The sequence below is a fragment of the Crinia signifera genome, chromosome 4, assembly GCF_055691185.1.
Source record: "Crinia signifera chromosome 4, ASM5569118v1, whole genome shotgun sequence".
In the NCBI taxonomy this organism is placed as follows: Eukaryota; Metazoa; Chordata; class Amphibia; order Anura; family Myobatrachidae; genus Crinia; species Crinia signifera.
The window spans coordinates 307,456,404-307,474,377 of record NC_139220.1 but is presented as its reverse complement, the minus strand read 5'-3'; the positions used below and the strand labels follow the sequence as shown (position 1 = coordinate 307,474,377).

General features: G+C 43.0%; 1 protein-coding gene and 1 long non-coding RNA gene across 2 annotated transcripts in view; both read right to left on the bottom strand.

Moving 5' to 3' along the window:
* Window positions 1-743: 743 nt before the first annotated feature.
* The window catches only part of LOC146075784 (complement C3-like), a 172,236-nt gene continuing 155,005 nt past the window's right edge, over window positions 744-17,974 (bottom strand). Inside the window, exons 35-41 of the mRNA XM_083185378.1 lie at window positions 11,901-11,990; window positions 11,401-11,506; window positions 5,745-5,834; window positions 3,655-3,738; window positions 3,097-3,180; window positions 2,242-2,377; window positions 744-964 (exon numbers count right to left, since the gene is read on the bottom strand). Of these exons, the coding sequence (XP_083041504.1) occupies window positions 823-964; window positions 2,242-2,377; window positions 3,097-3,180; window positions 3,655-3,738; window positions 5,745-5,834; window positions 11,401-11,506; window positions 11,901-11,990 (732 nt within the window). The 3' untranslated portion in view covers window positions 744-822. The remainder of the gene's footprint in view (window positions 965-2,241; window positions 2,378-3,096; window positions 3,181-3,654; window positions 3,739-5,744; window positions 5,835-11,400; window positions 11,507-11,900; window positions 11,991-17,974) is intronic.
* On the bottom strand, window positions 1,482-2,235 carry LOC146075785 (uncharacterized). Its single transcript, XR_014473632.1, has 2 exons — window positions 1,713-2,235; window positions 1,482-1,527 (listed from the first exon to the last, which is right to left on the bottom strand). It is a non-coding gene; the product is annotated as an uncharacterized LOC146075785 (long non-coding RNA).

Genomic DNA, 17,974 nt, shown 5'->3' with positions numbered 1-17,974 from the left:
CTCTGGGCCTTATTCTGGTTAACTCCTTCTGGCAAATTCCTTCTTAACTGGACAAAACCATGGGCCCTATTCGGATCTGAGCTCAGTATAAATTTGTTTGGAAAATGGGTAAAACCATTGGGCAGATGTAACAGGTATAGTGCAGAAACTGATATCTAAATTGCAGTGTAAAAATAATGCAGCCAGTATTTACCCTGCACAGAAACAAAATAACTCACACAAATCTAACACTCTCTATACATGTTACATCTGCCCCACCTGCAGTGCACATGGTTTTGCCCATTTTACAAACAAATTTGTACTGAGCTCAGATCTGAATAAGGCCCCATGTGCGCTGCAGGTGGGATTGATTTTACTTGTGCAGAGAGAGTTAGATTTGGGTGGGGTTTTACTTCACAGTGAGATCTACAATGCAGTGTAAAAATAAAGCAGTCAGTATTTTCCCTGCACAGAAACAAAATAACTCACCCAAATCTAATTCTCTCTGCACATGTTACATCTGCTCCCCTGCAGTGCACATGGTTTTGTCCATCTAATTGCCAGAAGGCATGAACCAGAATAAGGCTCTCTATTTTGTCTGTTGCTAATACTGAGTGTTAGTTAGAGTTGGTTCCACAATTGTCACCTTTGATCATAGAGAAACAGACCACCCAGAGTCTCCATTTCCTGCCTGGCACATGCTTCACCTACAAAAGAATACATTTGATAATGGTTTAAAAAATAAAAATAAATAAAAAGGAGAATACAACCAAAGAAAATATTTTATTATTATTTTATAAAACCAGTAGAATTGTAGACTGGATATGTAAGGACTATGGTGAGTTACTGGGCACAACCGCGGTCCACCAACTCTTCTGCAAAGCTCAATAATTCCTCACATCGGTCTCTGTTCTCAGGCTTCTGACATTCCCTGTTATCTGGAAAATACTCAATCCACGTGTCCTTGGTAATCATGTAAGAAAACCTGTAGGAAGAGCAAAGGTTATGTAAGTAACACACATTAACACTGTAGGAACATCTAAACAAGAAAATAACTCCTGAGTGTGTGTTAGGTGACCCTATCAAAACTCTACTACCTGTTGTTCATGAGGTCTCCCTTGTATCCTTAACCCTTTGATTCCCAACATCTGTATGAGAGATGTGCAAAATATCCTATCAAAATGCCAGCAGCGCTCACATTTGTTATATAAATTCAAATTAAAAAAATTGTGAAAAAAGAATATAGTTCCTATATAAAAGGTAAACATTACAGCTGATTATGATGAATAAAAATGTCTAAGTGGCACCTTTCACACCTATTTTGACTAATTCACTTGGCATGCAAAGGGTTAATGTAAACAAGATCTAGGAAATGGGATCAATGATGGAAGTCTACACAGCTGGTCCACAGAAGGGTTGGAGGCACTTGTAGATGGTCTCCATCTAAACTCTTCAATGAGAACAAGAGGCCAACATGAAAATATTGACAAGTTTTTTGTAAAAAATTATCTTTTTTTGAAGTTTTTCTTAATTTACCATCTACGTGGACTACGATTGGGAACATTCAAGTGTACCAAACTTAGGCACCTTGACCGAAGCATGGTGAGTCATGTGAGGAGAAGCTGTACAATAATTTTGGGTCTGTATTCTAAAATCTACAAATCGATACAAAAAAAACCCCTATAGAAATGCATGTAGACCTTTTCATGTGTTGACCTATTGTTTAGCACAACCTTGTGCCTGTCGACCTTTTGGAGTTGACCTAGAAACTGTTATTTCAGACCATTCCCTTCCTCATAGCTTGCAGTCGTGGCCAGAAACAAAAACACCAGCCCCAATCATATCTTGCCCCAGTTCCCCAACAATAGCCGCAAGAAGGGTTTGAACCACAGTTCACAGCTATCCTGCACCTATCAGCAGGCCACAGATCCAAAAGCCCATCACTGGATCACCGGTAGCACTTCAATCCCAAAAGAGGCAGCCGAGGAACCACCAGGCAGAGGCAGACAGCAGACATCCAAGGCAAATAATGGAATTAAGCTGTGGGCAGCTACAGAATAATAATCACAGGCTGGAGAGCTCACAATAGACCCTATAATAAACCCTTGTATGGGTTAGAGGTTTATAAAAGTGATATTACGGCCATGATGTAATGCCACTATGAGCGTTACAACATGGCTCCAATGGTACTCCACCACCAACTATACATATTAGAGTCTACTGGTGACTTGTCTTACTCAATGTTCCTTTAGTAGTACTTACTCAGGACCCGTGTTCCAGAGATCTTTACTGACACCCCAGATCAGGTATTCTCGGCCTTCTTTCAAGTCTAAGGCTTTTTGGCATTTTTTGTGACTGATAAAATTGCGTGTTGCACCCATAATATTCAGTTCTGTGCCTAGGATTGGAAAACAGTGACGTGTGACCATAACCGTACAGAAGACAAAACAGAGTAAGAACAAGAAGAGTCCACGCTCCCTCCAGCTGACAGAGGTCTCATACTGGGATTTGGGGATTGAAAATTGTATCATTGTATTTGTGTTTAATGATTTATTCATTGTTCAAGGTTTAAGTTAATTTTTATACATTGTACAAAGGGATATGTTATAATAATTGTCCATCCTAAGTTTTACAATAATTGACCACTCTCTGAATATTTTAAAAGCCATAGGACATGGTTCTATGTCTAGAGGGACATCATTTATTGTAAAACAAATATTTTTTTTTATCTAAAAAAGGCCAATCTTGCTAATTTAAACTATTGAAACCATTACACCAATGCCCTTTTCTCCTCTGGGTACTTGTTTCCTAGCACGGCCACCGTCGTGATCGGTCGTGCCCCTTATTTAGTGCACTATAAGGCCCGCGATCAACCCCGACGGACGCGATGCTGGTGAATGTATCAGTCGCAGGCAACGTGTACTATTCTTCAATTACCGCGACGCGACCGACGCGATAATTAAAGTTTGTGATGAAATCGGTGGCATTGAAAGCCATCGCGAACATCGCGTACAGTGTATACGCCTATTCAATCCCCCCGACGCGACTATTGCTCTTTGATGGGTAATCCGCGTCCCCTCAAAAATAGTTGATTTGCACGTGTTATGGTAGAGTTACCTTCTTTAATGACGTTAACAATAGTCATCATGTAGTTGTCGTAGCTGTCCTTGTGCTCTATGGCAGTGAGCTTGGTCTTGACGACTGAATGAAAAAGAAAAAAACCTTTGATAAGTTTTAGTAACCAAGGGTTAAGTGAGTGGCTCCCAACCTAGGTGTCATGGCACCTAGGGGTGCACTTGCAAAGATGCCTTGGGTTGGTGCTCTAGGAACAATGCAATATTTTTTATGATAAATAATAGGCCAAATGAAAGCTTGTGGCTTCCAATCATATAATACTGTATGTGGATAATCAGGAGTGAATTGTGTCCCTCACCACATAGCTAAACATAAGGGTGATCTATGAACACAAATCATTTAATTAAATATTTACTTAATAAATACATTTTGGTCTAGGCACTAGAGGCTCTGTAAAAAAAAAAATTTGGGGTCTAGTGCACTGTGACCCAAAACATTTTGGGAACCACTGAGTTAAGTGATTTATGATATAACAAAGATTGTAAAATTGTAAATGTTGGTTTCTAGCTGTAGCATTATATAATATCAATATTATCTTACCATAATCCACGGCCACATCACAAGCTTTTTCTAGTCGGTTCTTGGCAGTAACCTCCTGTAATTGCTGCTGCAAAAAGCAATTTTCTGCAACACAAGAGATCAAAGGTCATCAGTCTGTAAATTGTGGCTAAGCACTAGGGTGGGTCGAAAAAAAAAACAAATAGTGAGTTTGAAATTCTAGTAATGCGGAAAAGTTGTGGACCCATAACAATAGTCGTTTTTTTACTATCCCCAGAGGGTGCTTAAAGTTTTGAAAATCTGACACAAATTAGGATATTTTGTAATTCAGGTGAAAGCACAGTATTATTGTGTCACATAATTTGGCAATTAAGTTGTTTTCAGGTTAAGATGAACTCAGTTTGATACACACCTTTGGGGTAGATATTTAAGAGGAATACAGCGCCCCCCCCCCCCCCCCCAAAAAAAAAAAAAAAAAATATTGCACAAATTCCCTGAAATACCATCATTGTCACATATTCACCTGAAAGCAACTATGTTCAGGATTTCTAGCTCATGAATATTGAAATTTTAGAGGAAGCCTAATTTGATTCTTTCTAACCCCTTAATTACAGGCATAAAACATTACATTGACAAATATCGAATTATCTATCTTGTTGCATAGTTAATCTATGAAATGTATGCAGCTCTTGAAAAGTTGGCTACACTGTGACTTCCGCCCTTACCCAACCCAGCCACCCAACCATGGGTAAGGTATGTTATTTTTAGAGCACTTAGGTTTTGATGCTAACTGCTCAGAAGAAATGCCATGGTACTCCTTCTTAGTATCAAAGTAAGGAATAATCTGTATGGACCTCAAAGATTCTAGAATGAAGCTGTGATGTGCTTTGGCTCTGAAAACCTGCTAAGAAGCTTCAATAACTGCCACAGGTCCTCTGTCCTCTCAACAGCTTGAGTATGGCAGGGAAATTCTTTAAAATAATTTTCTTGTGACACACTTCTTAAGATCTTTATACCTCTGCTGAAATTCCCCTACATAGTGGGGGTTCATACTGGAATGCCCCTGAGCAGTAGTGGTTCATACCGTAATGTCCCTGAGTGTTTTTTTTACCAGAATGCCACTGAGCAGTGGTGGTTTGTAATGTAATGTCCCTGAGCAGTGGTATTTAATTTTGGAATGTCCCTGAGCAGTGGTGGTTCATACTAGAAAGCCCCAAAGCAGTATTAGTTCATACTGGAATGCCCCTAAACAGTGGTGGTTCAAACTGGAATGCCCCTAAGCAGTGGTGGTTTGTACTGGAATGCCCCTAAGCAGTGGTGGTTCATACTGGAATGCCCAAGAGCAGTGGTGGTTCATACTGGAATGCCCCTTAGCAGTGGTGACTCATACTAGAATGCCCGAGCAGTGGCAATTCGTACTGGAATGCACCTGAGCAGTGGTGGTTTGTACTGGAATGCCCCTGGACAGTGGTGGATCATACTGGAATGCCCAAGAGCAGTGGTGGTTCATACTGGAATGCCCCTGAGCAGTGATGGTACATACTGGAATGCCCCTGAGCAGTGGTGGTACGTACTGGAATGCCCCTGAGCAGTGGTGGTTCATATTGGAATGCCCCTGGGCAGTGATGGTTCGTATTGGAATGCCCCTGGGCAGTGGTGGATCATACTGGAATGCCCCTGAGCAGTGGTGGTACGTACTGGAATGCCCCTGAGCAGTGGTGGTTCATACTATAAATGCCCCATGGCAGCGGTGGATCATAGTGCCCCTGAGCAGTGGTTGTCCACTTATTGGATTTTCAAACTCATAATTTGTTGTTTCTAACCAACCCTGCTAAACACTTTGACTTTGGTTAGAAATAAATTCTTGTCCGAGATATGTTTATAGAACCCAATCAAAATAAATCCCTGGCTTTCCAATGTGATGCAAGCCTGTACATACTTTGTGTATTAAGTACAGTATTAACAGGGGGCAGTGAATGGTACAACTTGGTTTAATAATAATTATCTATTAATAGATACTTGTTACTTTTTGTCATTAGTGTTGTGTAAATGTAAACACATTATTAGAACATCTGGACTATATGTACATTTACTGTTAGATGCCCAGAGCAATGCTCTCCCATGTATGTTACCTTCAGCACAGCGGCACAGCTCTCCCTGGCAGATCCTACCCAGTAGCTTACTGTCCTCATCCATGTGGTAGAATTTAGTGCAGCGGTTTTCTGTAAAGAGGGGAAAAAAAGATAGTTGAACAACATACACGGTCACACACAAATGCAGCAACAATATCACTGCCCACATCTGTATCTATATTGCCAGTGCCGCTGAGAGCAGCCAAGGGCCTTGGTACTGAGGGAGGCATGAAAACATCCATGAAGGCATGGCCATGCCCTGATGCACAGGTGACACCAGTGGTTGCACAGAAGAGGGGGCTGTGGTCACACAGGGGACACCAGTGGCTGCACAGGAGAGGGGGCAGTGGTCACACAGGGGACACCAGTGGTTTAACAGGAGATAGGACAGTGGTCACACAGGGGACACCAGTGGTTGCATAGGAGAAGGGGCAGTGGTCACACAGTGGATACCAGTGGTTGCACAGGAGAGGTAAAAGGGGTCACCAGTGGTTGCACAGGAGATGGGGCAGTGGTCACACAGGGGACACCAGTGGTTGCATAGGAGAAGGGGCAGTGGTCACACAGGGGTCACCAGTGGTTGCACAGGAGATGGGGCAGTGGTCACACAGCGGACACCAGTGGTTGCATAGGATATGGGGCAGTGGTCACACAGGGGACACCAGTGGTTGAACAGGTGAGGGTGCAGTGGTCACACAAGAGGCCCAATGGTTGCACAGGAGAGGGGGCAGTGATCACACAGGAGGCACCAGTGGTTGCACAGGAGAGGGGGCAGTGATCACACAGGGGGCACCAGTGGTTGCACAGGAGAGGGGGCAGTGATCACACAGGAGGCACCAGTGGTTGCACAGGGGAGGGGGCAGTGATCACACGGGGGCACCAATGGTTGCACAGGAGAGGGTGCAGTGGTCACACAGAGATAACCCAGGTGTAAACTGAATTTGCTCCTCCAACAAGCACACCCTTGGGTAATAATTACACGCTCTCAATCACTTGTTGCCCCTCTGTATAACTGAGCTAAAACATCTGCTTATCATGTTAAAAAAAATGGGTTGAAATTGGCTCAGGTAAGATTATCAGCAGTGATAACATACAAACGTGAAACCTTGAAAAATACTGTCTAGTGGACGAAACGCGTTGGTGATGTGCCACTTTACCTGGGGAGTAATAGTCATACACTATGACAGACGCTGCCTGGATAAGCCCTTACCTGGGGAGTAATAGTCATACAGTGTGACAGACGCTGGCTGGATAAGCCTTTACCTGGGGAGTAATAGTCATACACTATGACAGAGGCTGGCTGGATAAGCCTTTACCTGGGGAGTAATAGTCATACGCTGTGACAGACGCTGCCTGGATAAGCCCTTACCTGGGGAGTAATAGTCATACACTGTGACAGACGCTGCCTGGATAAGCCCTTACCTGGGGAGTAATAGTCATACACTGTGACAGACACTGGCTGGATAATCCCTTACCTGGGGAGTAATAGTCATACACTGTGACAGATGCTGGCTGGATAATCCCTTACCTGGGGAGTAATAGTCATACACTGTGACAGACGCTGGCTGGATAAACCCTTACCTGGGGAGTAATAGTCATACACTGTGACAGACGCTGGCTGGATAACCCCTTCCCATGGGAGTAATAGTCATACACTGTGACAGACGCAGGCTGGATAAGCCCTTACCTGGGGAGTAATAGTCATACACTGTGACAGACGCTGGCTGGGTAACCCCTTACCTGGGGAGTAATAGTCATACACCGTGACAGACGCTGGCTGGATAACCCCTTACCTGGGGAGTAGGGTGGCCAATCCCGGGATCGGGATCGTCGGGATCCCGGGATTTGGCCCCTAAAACGCCGGGATTTCAATCCCGGGATTGGAGTTTCCAATCCCGGGATTTCGGGATTAGACTGCGCATGCGCAGTCTAATGCCGGCCAGCGTCTGAGCGTGTGCTCAGACGCTGCCCGGCTTCTCCCTTCCCCGGCAGTGCATCCCTGCGCAGCGTGATGAGTACAGAGGTCACGCTGCGCAGGCCAAGCAGCTGCACAGAGCCAGTGTGGCTCTGTGCAGCATGCGTTCGCCCCCGCCCATCAACCCGGCTGGCTCCCCAGAAGACCGCCCCCCCACCCCCGGCTCGCTGCCCGCCTCGCTACCCGCCCATCCACCCACCCTCCAGGCCAGCTCCCCGCCCATCCACCTGGCCGGCTGCCCGCCCACCCACCCGCCGGCTCCCCTGACGCCCGCCAACCCACCCGGCTGCCCGGCTCCACAGACACCCGGCCGGCTGGCCGGCTGCCCACCCACACACCTGGCCGCACCGCACCCCACCCCACATGTAAGTAAATATGCGGGACGGCCGGGGTGTGTTTTTTAAATTAGGGAAGCCGATCCCGGGAATCCTGGGATTGGGCATTTTTCAATCCCAAAATCCGGGATTGAAAAAATGCTCCGGGATTGGCTTCCCTACTGGGGAGTAATAGTCATACACTGTGACAGACGCTGGCTGGATAAGCCGTTACGTGGGGAGTAACAGTCATACACTGTGACAGACGCTGGCTGGATAAACCCTTACCTGGGGAGTAATAGTCATACACTGTGACAGACGCTGGCTGGATAAGCCATTACCTGGGGAGTAATAGTCATACACTGTGACAGATGCTGGCTGAATAAGCCCTTGCCTGGGGAGTAATAGTCATACACTGTGACAGACGCAGGCTGGGTAAGCCCTTACCTGGGGAGTTATAGTCATACACTGTGACAGACGCTGGCTGGATAATCCCTTACCTGGGGAGTAATAGTCATACACTGTGACAGATGCCGGCTGGATAATCCCTTACCTGGGGAGTAATAGTCATATACTGTGACAGACGCTGGCTGGATAAACCCTTACCTGGGGAGTAATAGTCATACACTGTGACAGACGCTGGCTGGATAACCCCTTCCCATGGGAGTAATAGTCATACACTGTGACAGACGCAGGCTGGATAAGCCCTTAACTGGGGAGTAATAGTCATACACTGTGACAGACGCTGGCTGGGTAACCCCTTACCTGGGGAGTAATAGTCATACACTGTGACAGACGCGGGCTGGATAAGCCCTTACCTGGGGAGTAATAGTCATACACTGTGACAGACGCCGGCTGGATAAGTCCTTACCTGGGGAGTAATAGTCATACACTGTGACAGACACTGGCTGGATAAGCCCTTACCTGGGGAGTAATAGTCATACACTGTAACATGACGCTGGCTGGGTAAGCCCTTATCTGGGGAGTAATAGTCATACACTGTGACAGACGCTGGCTGGATAAGCCCTTTCCTGGGGAGTAATAGTCATACACTGTAACATGACGCTGGCTGGGTAAGCCCTTATCTGGGGAGTAATAGTCATACACTGTGACAGACGCTGGCTGGATAACCCCTTCCCATGGGAGTAATAGTCATACACTGTGACAGACGCAGGCTGGATAAGCCCTTACCTGGGGAGTAATAGTCATACACTGTAACAGACGCTGGCTGGATAACCCCTTCCCATGGGAGTAATAGTCATACACTGTGACAGACGCAGGCTGGATAAGCCCTTACCTGGGGAGTAATAGTCATACACTGTGACAGACGCTGGCTGGGTAACCCCTTACCTGGGGAGTAATAGTCATACACTGTGACAGACGCGGGCTGGATAAGCCCTTACCTGGGGAGTAATAGTCATACACTGTGACAGACGCCGGCTGGATAAGTCCTTACCTGGGGAGTAATAGTCATACACTGTGACAGACACTGGCTGGATAAGCCCTTACCTGGGGAGTAATAGTCATACACTGTAACATGACGCTGGCTGGGTAAGCCCTTATCTGGGGAGTAATAGTCATACACTGTGACAGACGCTGGCTGGATAAGCCCTTACCTGGGGAGTAATAGTCATACACTGTAACATGACGCTGGCTGGGTAAGCCCTTATCTGGGGAGTAATAGTCATACACTGTGACAGACGCTGGCTGGATAACCCCTTCCCATGGGAGTAATAGTCATACACTGTGACAGACGCAGGCTGGATAAGCCCTTACCTGGGGAGTAATAGTCATACACTGTAACAGACGCTGGCTGGATAACCCCTTCCCATGGGAGTAATAGTCATACACTGTGACAGACGCAGGCTGGATAAGCCCTTACCTGGGGAGTAATAGTCATACACTGTGACAGACGCTGGCTGGGTAACCCCTTACCTGGGGAGTAATAGTCATACACTGTACCAGACGCGGGCTGGATAAGCCCTTACCTGGGGAGTAATAGTCATACACTGTGACAGACGCCGGCTGGATAAGTCCTTACCTTGGGAGTAATAGTCATACACTGTGACAGACGCTGGCTGGATAAGCCCTTACCTGGGGAGTAATAGTCATACACTGTGACAGACGCTGGCTGGGTAAGCCCTTATCTGGGGAGTAATAGTCATACACTGTGACAGACGCTGGCTGGATAAGCCCTTATCTGGGGAGTAATAGTCATACACTGTGACAGACGCGGACTGGATAAGCCCTTACCTGGGGAGTAATAGTCATACACTGTGACAGACGCTGGCTGGGTAACCCCTTACCTGGGGAGTAATAGTCATACACCGTGACAGACCATGGCTGGATAATCCCTTACCTGGGGAGTAATAGTCATACACTGTGACAGACGCGGGCTGGATAATCCCTTACCTGGGGAGTAATAGTCATACACTGTGACAGACGCCGGCTGGATAAGCCCTTACCTGGGGAGTAATAGTCATACACTGTGACAGACGCCGGCTGGATAAGCCCTTACCTGGGGAGTAATAGTCATACACTGTGACAGACGCAGGCTAGATAATCCCTTACCTGGGGAGTAATAGTCATACACTGTGACAGACGCTGGCTGGATAAGACCTTACCTGGGGAGTAATAGTCATACACTGTGACAGACGCTGGCTGGATAAGCCCTTACCTGGGGAGTAATAGTCATACACTGTGACAGACGCTGGCTGGATAAGCCCTTACCTGGGGAGTAATAGTCATACACTGTGACAGACGCTGGCTGGATAAGCCCTTACCTGGGGAGTAATAGTCATACACTGTGACAGACGCTGGCTGGGTAAGCCCTTACCTGGGGAGTAATAGTCATACACTGTGACAGATGCAGGCTGGATAATCCCTTACCTGGGGAGTAATAGTCATACACTGTGACAGACGCTGGCTGGATAAACCCATTACCTGGGGAGTAATAGTCATACACTGTGACAGACGCTGGCTGGATAAGCCCTTACCTGGGGAGTAATAGTCATACACTGTGACAGACGCTGGCTGGATAACCCCTTGCCTGGGGAGTAATAGTCATACACTGTGACAGACGCTGGCTGGATAAGCCCTTACCTGGGGAGTAATAGTCATACACAGTGACAGACGCTGGCTGGATAAGCCCTTACCTGGGGAGTAATAGTCATACACTGTGACAGACGCAGGCTGGATAAGCCCTTACCTGGGGAGTAATAGTCATACACAGTGACAGACGCTGGCTGGATAAGCCCTTACCTGGGGAGCAATAGTCATACACAGTGACAGACGCTGGCTGGATAATCCCTTACCTGGGGAGTAATAGTCATACACTGTGACAGACGCTGGCTGGATAACCCCTTACCTGGGGAGTAATAGTCATACACTGTGACAGACGCAGGTTGTATAAGTCCAACTTTAAAGTACTGGTAGAGATTAAACTTTACACAGTCCTCCTCTGTGTGGGATATCTGAGAATAAAATGATATACATGTCAATGATTGGTACATAGACCTAAAGGTGCCCATACACGGTGCAATGATCGCACCCGATATGTGCTGAATCGCATCGCAACGTATGCGATTTGCATGTGATTTGTGTGCGATGTGATGCGATACGAGTGCAGTACAAAAAAATATGCCCAGCACATACTTTTGTACTGTGCGATGAGATGCCCGCGGGAGCGCGCATCGCTTCGCATTACACGGTGCAATCGCACAGTGTATGGGCCCCTTTAAACACAAGTTACATAGTTACATAGTTATATGGATCTAGATCTCTCAATGTCCACAATATATAGAAAAAAAACATTCAAACATATTGGAAATATACAGGGAATATCAATTTGGTAATAAAAGTTCTCACCTTGTCCAGGTACAGAATTAATGTGCTTTTATCATTTTTTCCTTTATTGATCTCGTAGTTTGAGAAGTATCTGTCCACTCTGTTTTTAAGCTGTAGATAAAGGGAATACATTTTGAATAACAAAAATGATAATATACCTATAAATCTAATGTCTTAGAGTAGATAATAGGGAATTAATAATTAAAAATACAGTATGAAGGACATATATATATATATATATATATATATATATATATATATATATATATATATATATATATATATATATATATATATATATATACAGGGCTATTTTTCAGAAGGCTCCAGCAGGAACTGAGGCCCTTATTCTAGTTCACTCTTCTGACAAAATATTTCCTAGATGGACAAAACCATGTGCACTGCTGGTGAGGCAGGTGTTACTTGTGCAGAGATAATTCGATTTGGGTGGGGTTTTACACCTGCCTCACCTGCAGTGCACATGGTTTTGTCCATCTAAGAAATATTTTGTCAGAAAGAGTGAACTAGAAGAAGGGCCTCAGTTCCTGCTGGAGCCTGCTGAAAAAAAAATAAAAAAAATATATATATATATACTAGAAACACAGAAAAAGGTGTTGGTCAGAGCGCTGATTAGTAATTAGTATAACAGCTGGAAGAAGTCCATAGTGTTACCACTATAGGATGATATCACCAAAGTCCAAAAGTAGGGACTGCAGCTCCTCCTCTCGTGCATGCACGGATACCCTGGGTCCAAATGGGCAGAAATTGATCTAGAACAAGGAAGGCAGAAGAAGGCTCTTCATGGTGCATTAAAAGATTTTAATAACGGATCCAACAATACACAGATCCACAGTAAAAGCAATTGCTCGTACCAAATAGACAATCTCTGTGGGCTGGTTACCACACGGCATTAACATATACCACACAGGCAATATCAGCTCACTCTTCACTGGCGGGCAGATGGACGGCTCCTGGACGCTACAGCTGGCACACGCTGGATTGCGCTGCACGCTGTAGGAGGACACGTAGAAACCAAAGCCGGCTTGGAGCGGTGAGTGAAACGAGGACGGGCAGAGAGTCAGAAGCCACGACCTGACGCGTTTCGTCACTGGGACTTCGTCAGAGGGCGTGGCTAGTGTGATATCTTACCCGAACTTAAGCAAAGCTTCAACCAATGAGATTAATCTCAAGGCCGAATCATGTGACGCTGGTTGAGGCCAGCCTAATGGTTACATGCAATATAAACCACAATACATATGTTTCAACAATCTAAAACATAACAATTCAAATATAAAATTTCACTATAATTCGGAAGGACATATACATTACTTTTCAAGCAAATTCATATCAATCTGTAGAAATAAACTTACAGCGGGGAATCAACACAATAGTTGACACTAAATTGTCAACATACCGCAAATAGTATACATATCTGATGTTTTACCTATATAATGGGCTATTGACCCAGAAGGTATATGCATATGAAAAAATAGACATAAAATCATATCATAAAAATAGACCATTAACCGGTCATACAAAAACACATTAATATAAGGATAAATACAAAGAAGCGCTAGACAGTGTAAACTATTCCTACCTAATGAACGGGGTCATTTCATACCCTTCGTTCAAGCCAGCAGGAGCGAGGGTGCCCAATTTTATAATCCACTGGGTTTCCCTTCTTATAAGGTGTTTGTCTATGTCACCTCCTCTTCTGCCCTGCTTAATCTGTTCTATGCCCTTAACAATAAGACCTGAAGGGTCACAGTTGTGAAACTCTTTAAAATGCCTGGGTACGCTATGATTAAGTACCCCATGCTTAATATTACGGACATGTTCTAATATCCGGATTTTGAGGCATCTTTTAGTTTTTCCAATGTACCTAAAACCGCAACTACACTTCAATAGATAGACCACATAAGTGGAGTTGCAGTTAATAAATTCATTTATTCTAAATTGGCCAAGTGTAACATCAATAAAGGGCCCCTTTTCCATGAAACTACAGATTTTACAATTATTACACGGGTAGTTCCCTTTCAAAGTAAGAAATGTGTCTGATACAGGCTTCACCTTTAAATTTTCTAATTGGCTTTTAGAAACAAGGGATTTAATAGTATTGGCCCTCCTATATACGATTTTTGGAACATCTGGAATATGTTCTTTCAGGACCGGGTCGAGTTTTAGGACATTCCAATGCCTATTGAAGATTTTTTTACATTCTCGATCCCTACTATTAAACTGTGTTATAAACATAGCATCATTGGTTTTACAATCAGAATGTGTATTGGTCTTATACTGTAAAAGGCTGGATCTATCCGTGTTTGAAGCACGCTGTAGGGCCCCTTCAATAATTCTGGGTGGTTATCCCTTCTCTTTGAATCTATTAACATAGATCTTAGCCTGCTCTTTAAACACAAAAAAAGAAGAAAGAAATGGAAACTGCGCTGTTTGAGGAATGATTCTACAATCAATTATTGGAAAGGTGTAAATTTTAATCACATATATATTACAAATAGGATATAATTGATAAAACAGCAATAAATTAAAATTACATACAGTGTACACTTAATAACCGGTTGGGGGATTGTATCTGTGCATAGCTGGCACTTAGCGGCTCCACTTGTGGGGTGGGCCCTTTTTCTCTGAATAAGTGGCCCCTCTTTATCTACCTGTTAGTGGGTATAATTGGCTTACTCCTCGGACTGTGTTGGTGGAAAATGGAGAGATGCAGTCAAAATAAAGTCACTCACATATCTGGAATAGTGTCCACTTATCCGGATAATGCTTTTATGTGGTCCCCGTGAGTCGATGGTTGCTGCTTAATCTCCTTCTTGGATCCCGAATGATGTTTCTTGGTCCGATGATTAAGGAGTCCCGGGTACAATGGAGTTTACCCGATTTGTAATCCACAATGTAGAGGTAGAGTGGGGGCACCTGCACACTTTCAGCATACTACAAATAATGCACTGTTAAGAATTGTAACTACACCATGCATTACCACTTTTTTGTAGAGGTTTTAGATAGCTGTAACATTTTGTAGTGTAGTGTAAAGAGTATTAAGAGAATGGATACATGTCCCATATAAATGTTACAGCTATCTAAAACCTCTACAAAAAAGTGGTAATGCATGGTGTAGTTACAATTCTTAACAGTGCATTATTTGTAGTATGCTGAAAGTGTGCAGGTTTGAATCAAACACTGCTTTGAATGTGATAAATGCAGTATATGAGTTATAAAATCTGTATGTGACACATGAGATCTTACCATATAGGGCACAAGCACTTGATTGCTACATGCAGCAATTCTAAGAGGGAAATATATAAGTGCGGATGAGAGCCGCTCAACTGTACATATGTATATAGAAATGGTGTAAATACTTTGTTTGATATGTTTTGCAATCTTTTATATATTATTTTGACCAATGATTAGACCCTGGTCACTTGACACTAAGTGATAACACTCAGAACATCGATGGTGATGTGTTTGTTGGGGTATATGATGGTCAACTATTTATGATTTATTAATTATCGGCAAAACATTGAATTACTTCAAACAATATTTCTCCAATTTATTATACCAGTATCTGTCTAAATTAATTTAAGAATTCGCAGGGTTTTTTGTATAAAATTCTTTTCACACAGCCTTTTAGATCTATGATCTATATATTCACTCCCACAAAATCCATAGAAAACCAAAAAAATCCTAAAATCCACATACAAATATAAATAAAAATAAAAATCACAAATTTATTAAATAAAACACAATAAACAAAAATTAATTGGGCACAGCAGATAAAAAATAAATAAATTATTTTCTTTAAAAAATCAAAAATATAAATGTATTAACAGAATAGTTCCAATTTGGGGGATCTAGAGTGTACCCCCCGAGTTTCTTTTTCTTTTTTGTTGTAAATATAAAATCAATGAATTAATTTTCATCATTTTTCCAGATTACTATCACATCATCGATATAACATTTCATTAAAACCACATTCTCCAGTAAACCATTTTGAAATGGTTTACTGGAAAATGTGGTTTTAATGAAACGTTATATCGATGATGTGATATTAATCTGGAAAAATGATGAAAATTCATTCATTGATTTTATGTCAACCATTAATGTCAATCGGTACAACCTGCATTTCACTTATAATTTACAAAATACCACCATTGAGTTCCTTGATATTCTCTTAACGGCTAAGAATTTTCCCCTGGTATCGGAGATTGAGACTTCCACTTTTTTTAAAAAGGTGGATGCAAATAGTTATCTCGATTACAGTAGCAGCCATTTTGGTCCCTGGAAGGACAATATTCCTTTTTCGCAGTTTTTGAGACTCAAAAGGAACTGTTCGAATGTGTCCGTGTTTAAAGAGCAGGCTAAGATCTATGTTAATAGATACAAAGAGAAGGGATACCCACCCAGAATTATTGAAGGGGCCCTACAGCGTGCTTCAAACACTGATAGATCCAGCCTTTTACAGTATAAGACCAATACACGTTCTGATTGTAAAACCAATGATGCTATGTTTATAACACAGTTTAATAGTAGGGATCGAGAACGTAAAAAAATCTTCAATAGGCATTGGAATGTCCTAAAACTCGACCCGGTCCTGAAAGAACATATTCCAGATGTTCCAAAAATCGTATATAGGGGTCCAATACTATTAAATCCCTTGTTTCTAAAAGCCAATTAGAAAATATAAAGGTGAAGCCTGTATCAGACACATTTCTTACTTTGAAAGGGAACTACCCGTGTAATAATTGTAAAATCTGTAGTTTCATGGAAAAGGGGCCCTTTATTCATGTTACACTTGGCCAAATTAGAGTTAATGAATTTATTAACTGCAACTCCACTTATGTGGTCTATCTATTGAAGTGTAGTTGTGGTTTTAGGTACATTGGAAAAACTAAAAGATGCCTCAAAATCCGGATATTAGAACATGTCCGTAATATCAAGCTTGGAGTACTTAATCATAGCATACCCAGGCATTTTAAAGAGTTTCACAACTGTGACCCTTCAGGTCTTATTGTTAAGGGCATAGAACAGATTAAGCAGGGCAGAAGAGGAGGTGACATAGACAAACACCTTATAAGAAGGGAAACCCAGTGGATTATAAAATTGGGCACCCTCGCTCCTGCTGGCTTGAATGAAGGGTATGAAATGACCCCGTTCATTAGGTAGGAATAGTCTACACTGTCTAGCGCTTCTTTGTATTTATCCTTATATTAATGTGTTTTTGTATGACCGGTTAATGGTCTATTTTTATGATATGATTTTATGTCTCTTTTTTCATATGCATATACCTTCTGGGTCAATAGCCCATTATATAGGTAAAACATCAGATATGTATACTATTTGCGGTATGTCGACATTTTAGTGTCAACTATTGTGTTGATTCCCCGCTGTAAGTTTATTTCTACAGATTGATATGAATTTGCTTGAAAAGTAATGTATATGTCCTTCCGCATTATAGTGAAATTTTATATTTGAATTGTTATGTTTTAGATTGTTGATACATATGTATTGTGGTTTATATTGCATGTAACCATTAGGCTGGCCACAACCAGCGTCACATGATTCGGCCTTGTGATTAATCTCATTGGTTGAAGCTTTGCTTAAGTTCGGGTGAGATATCACACTAGCCACGCCCTCTGAGGAAGTCCCAGTGACGAAATGCGTCAAGGCGTGGCTTGTGACTCTCTGCCCGTCCTCGTTTCACTCACCGCTCCAAGCCGGCTTTGGTTTCTCTGTGTCCTCCTACAGCGTGCAGCGCAATCCAGCGTGTGCCAGCTGTAGCGTCCAGGAGCCGTCCATCTGCCCGCCAGTGAACCGTGAGCTGATATTGCCTGTGTGGTATATGTTAATGCCGTGTGGTAACCAGCCCACAGAGATTGTCTATTTGGTACGAGCAATTGCTTTTACTGTGGATCTGTGTATTGTTGGATCTGTTATTAAAATCTTTTAATGCACAATGAAGCGCCCTCTTCTGCCTTCCTTGTTCTAAATATATATATATATATATATATATACATATATATATATATATATATATATATATATATATATATATATGTATATATTTATATATATGTCCT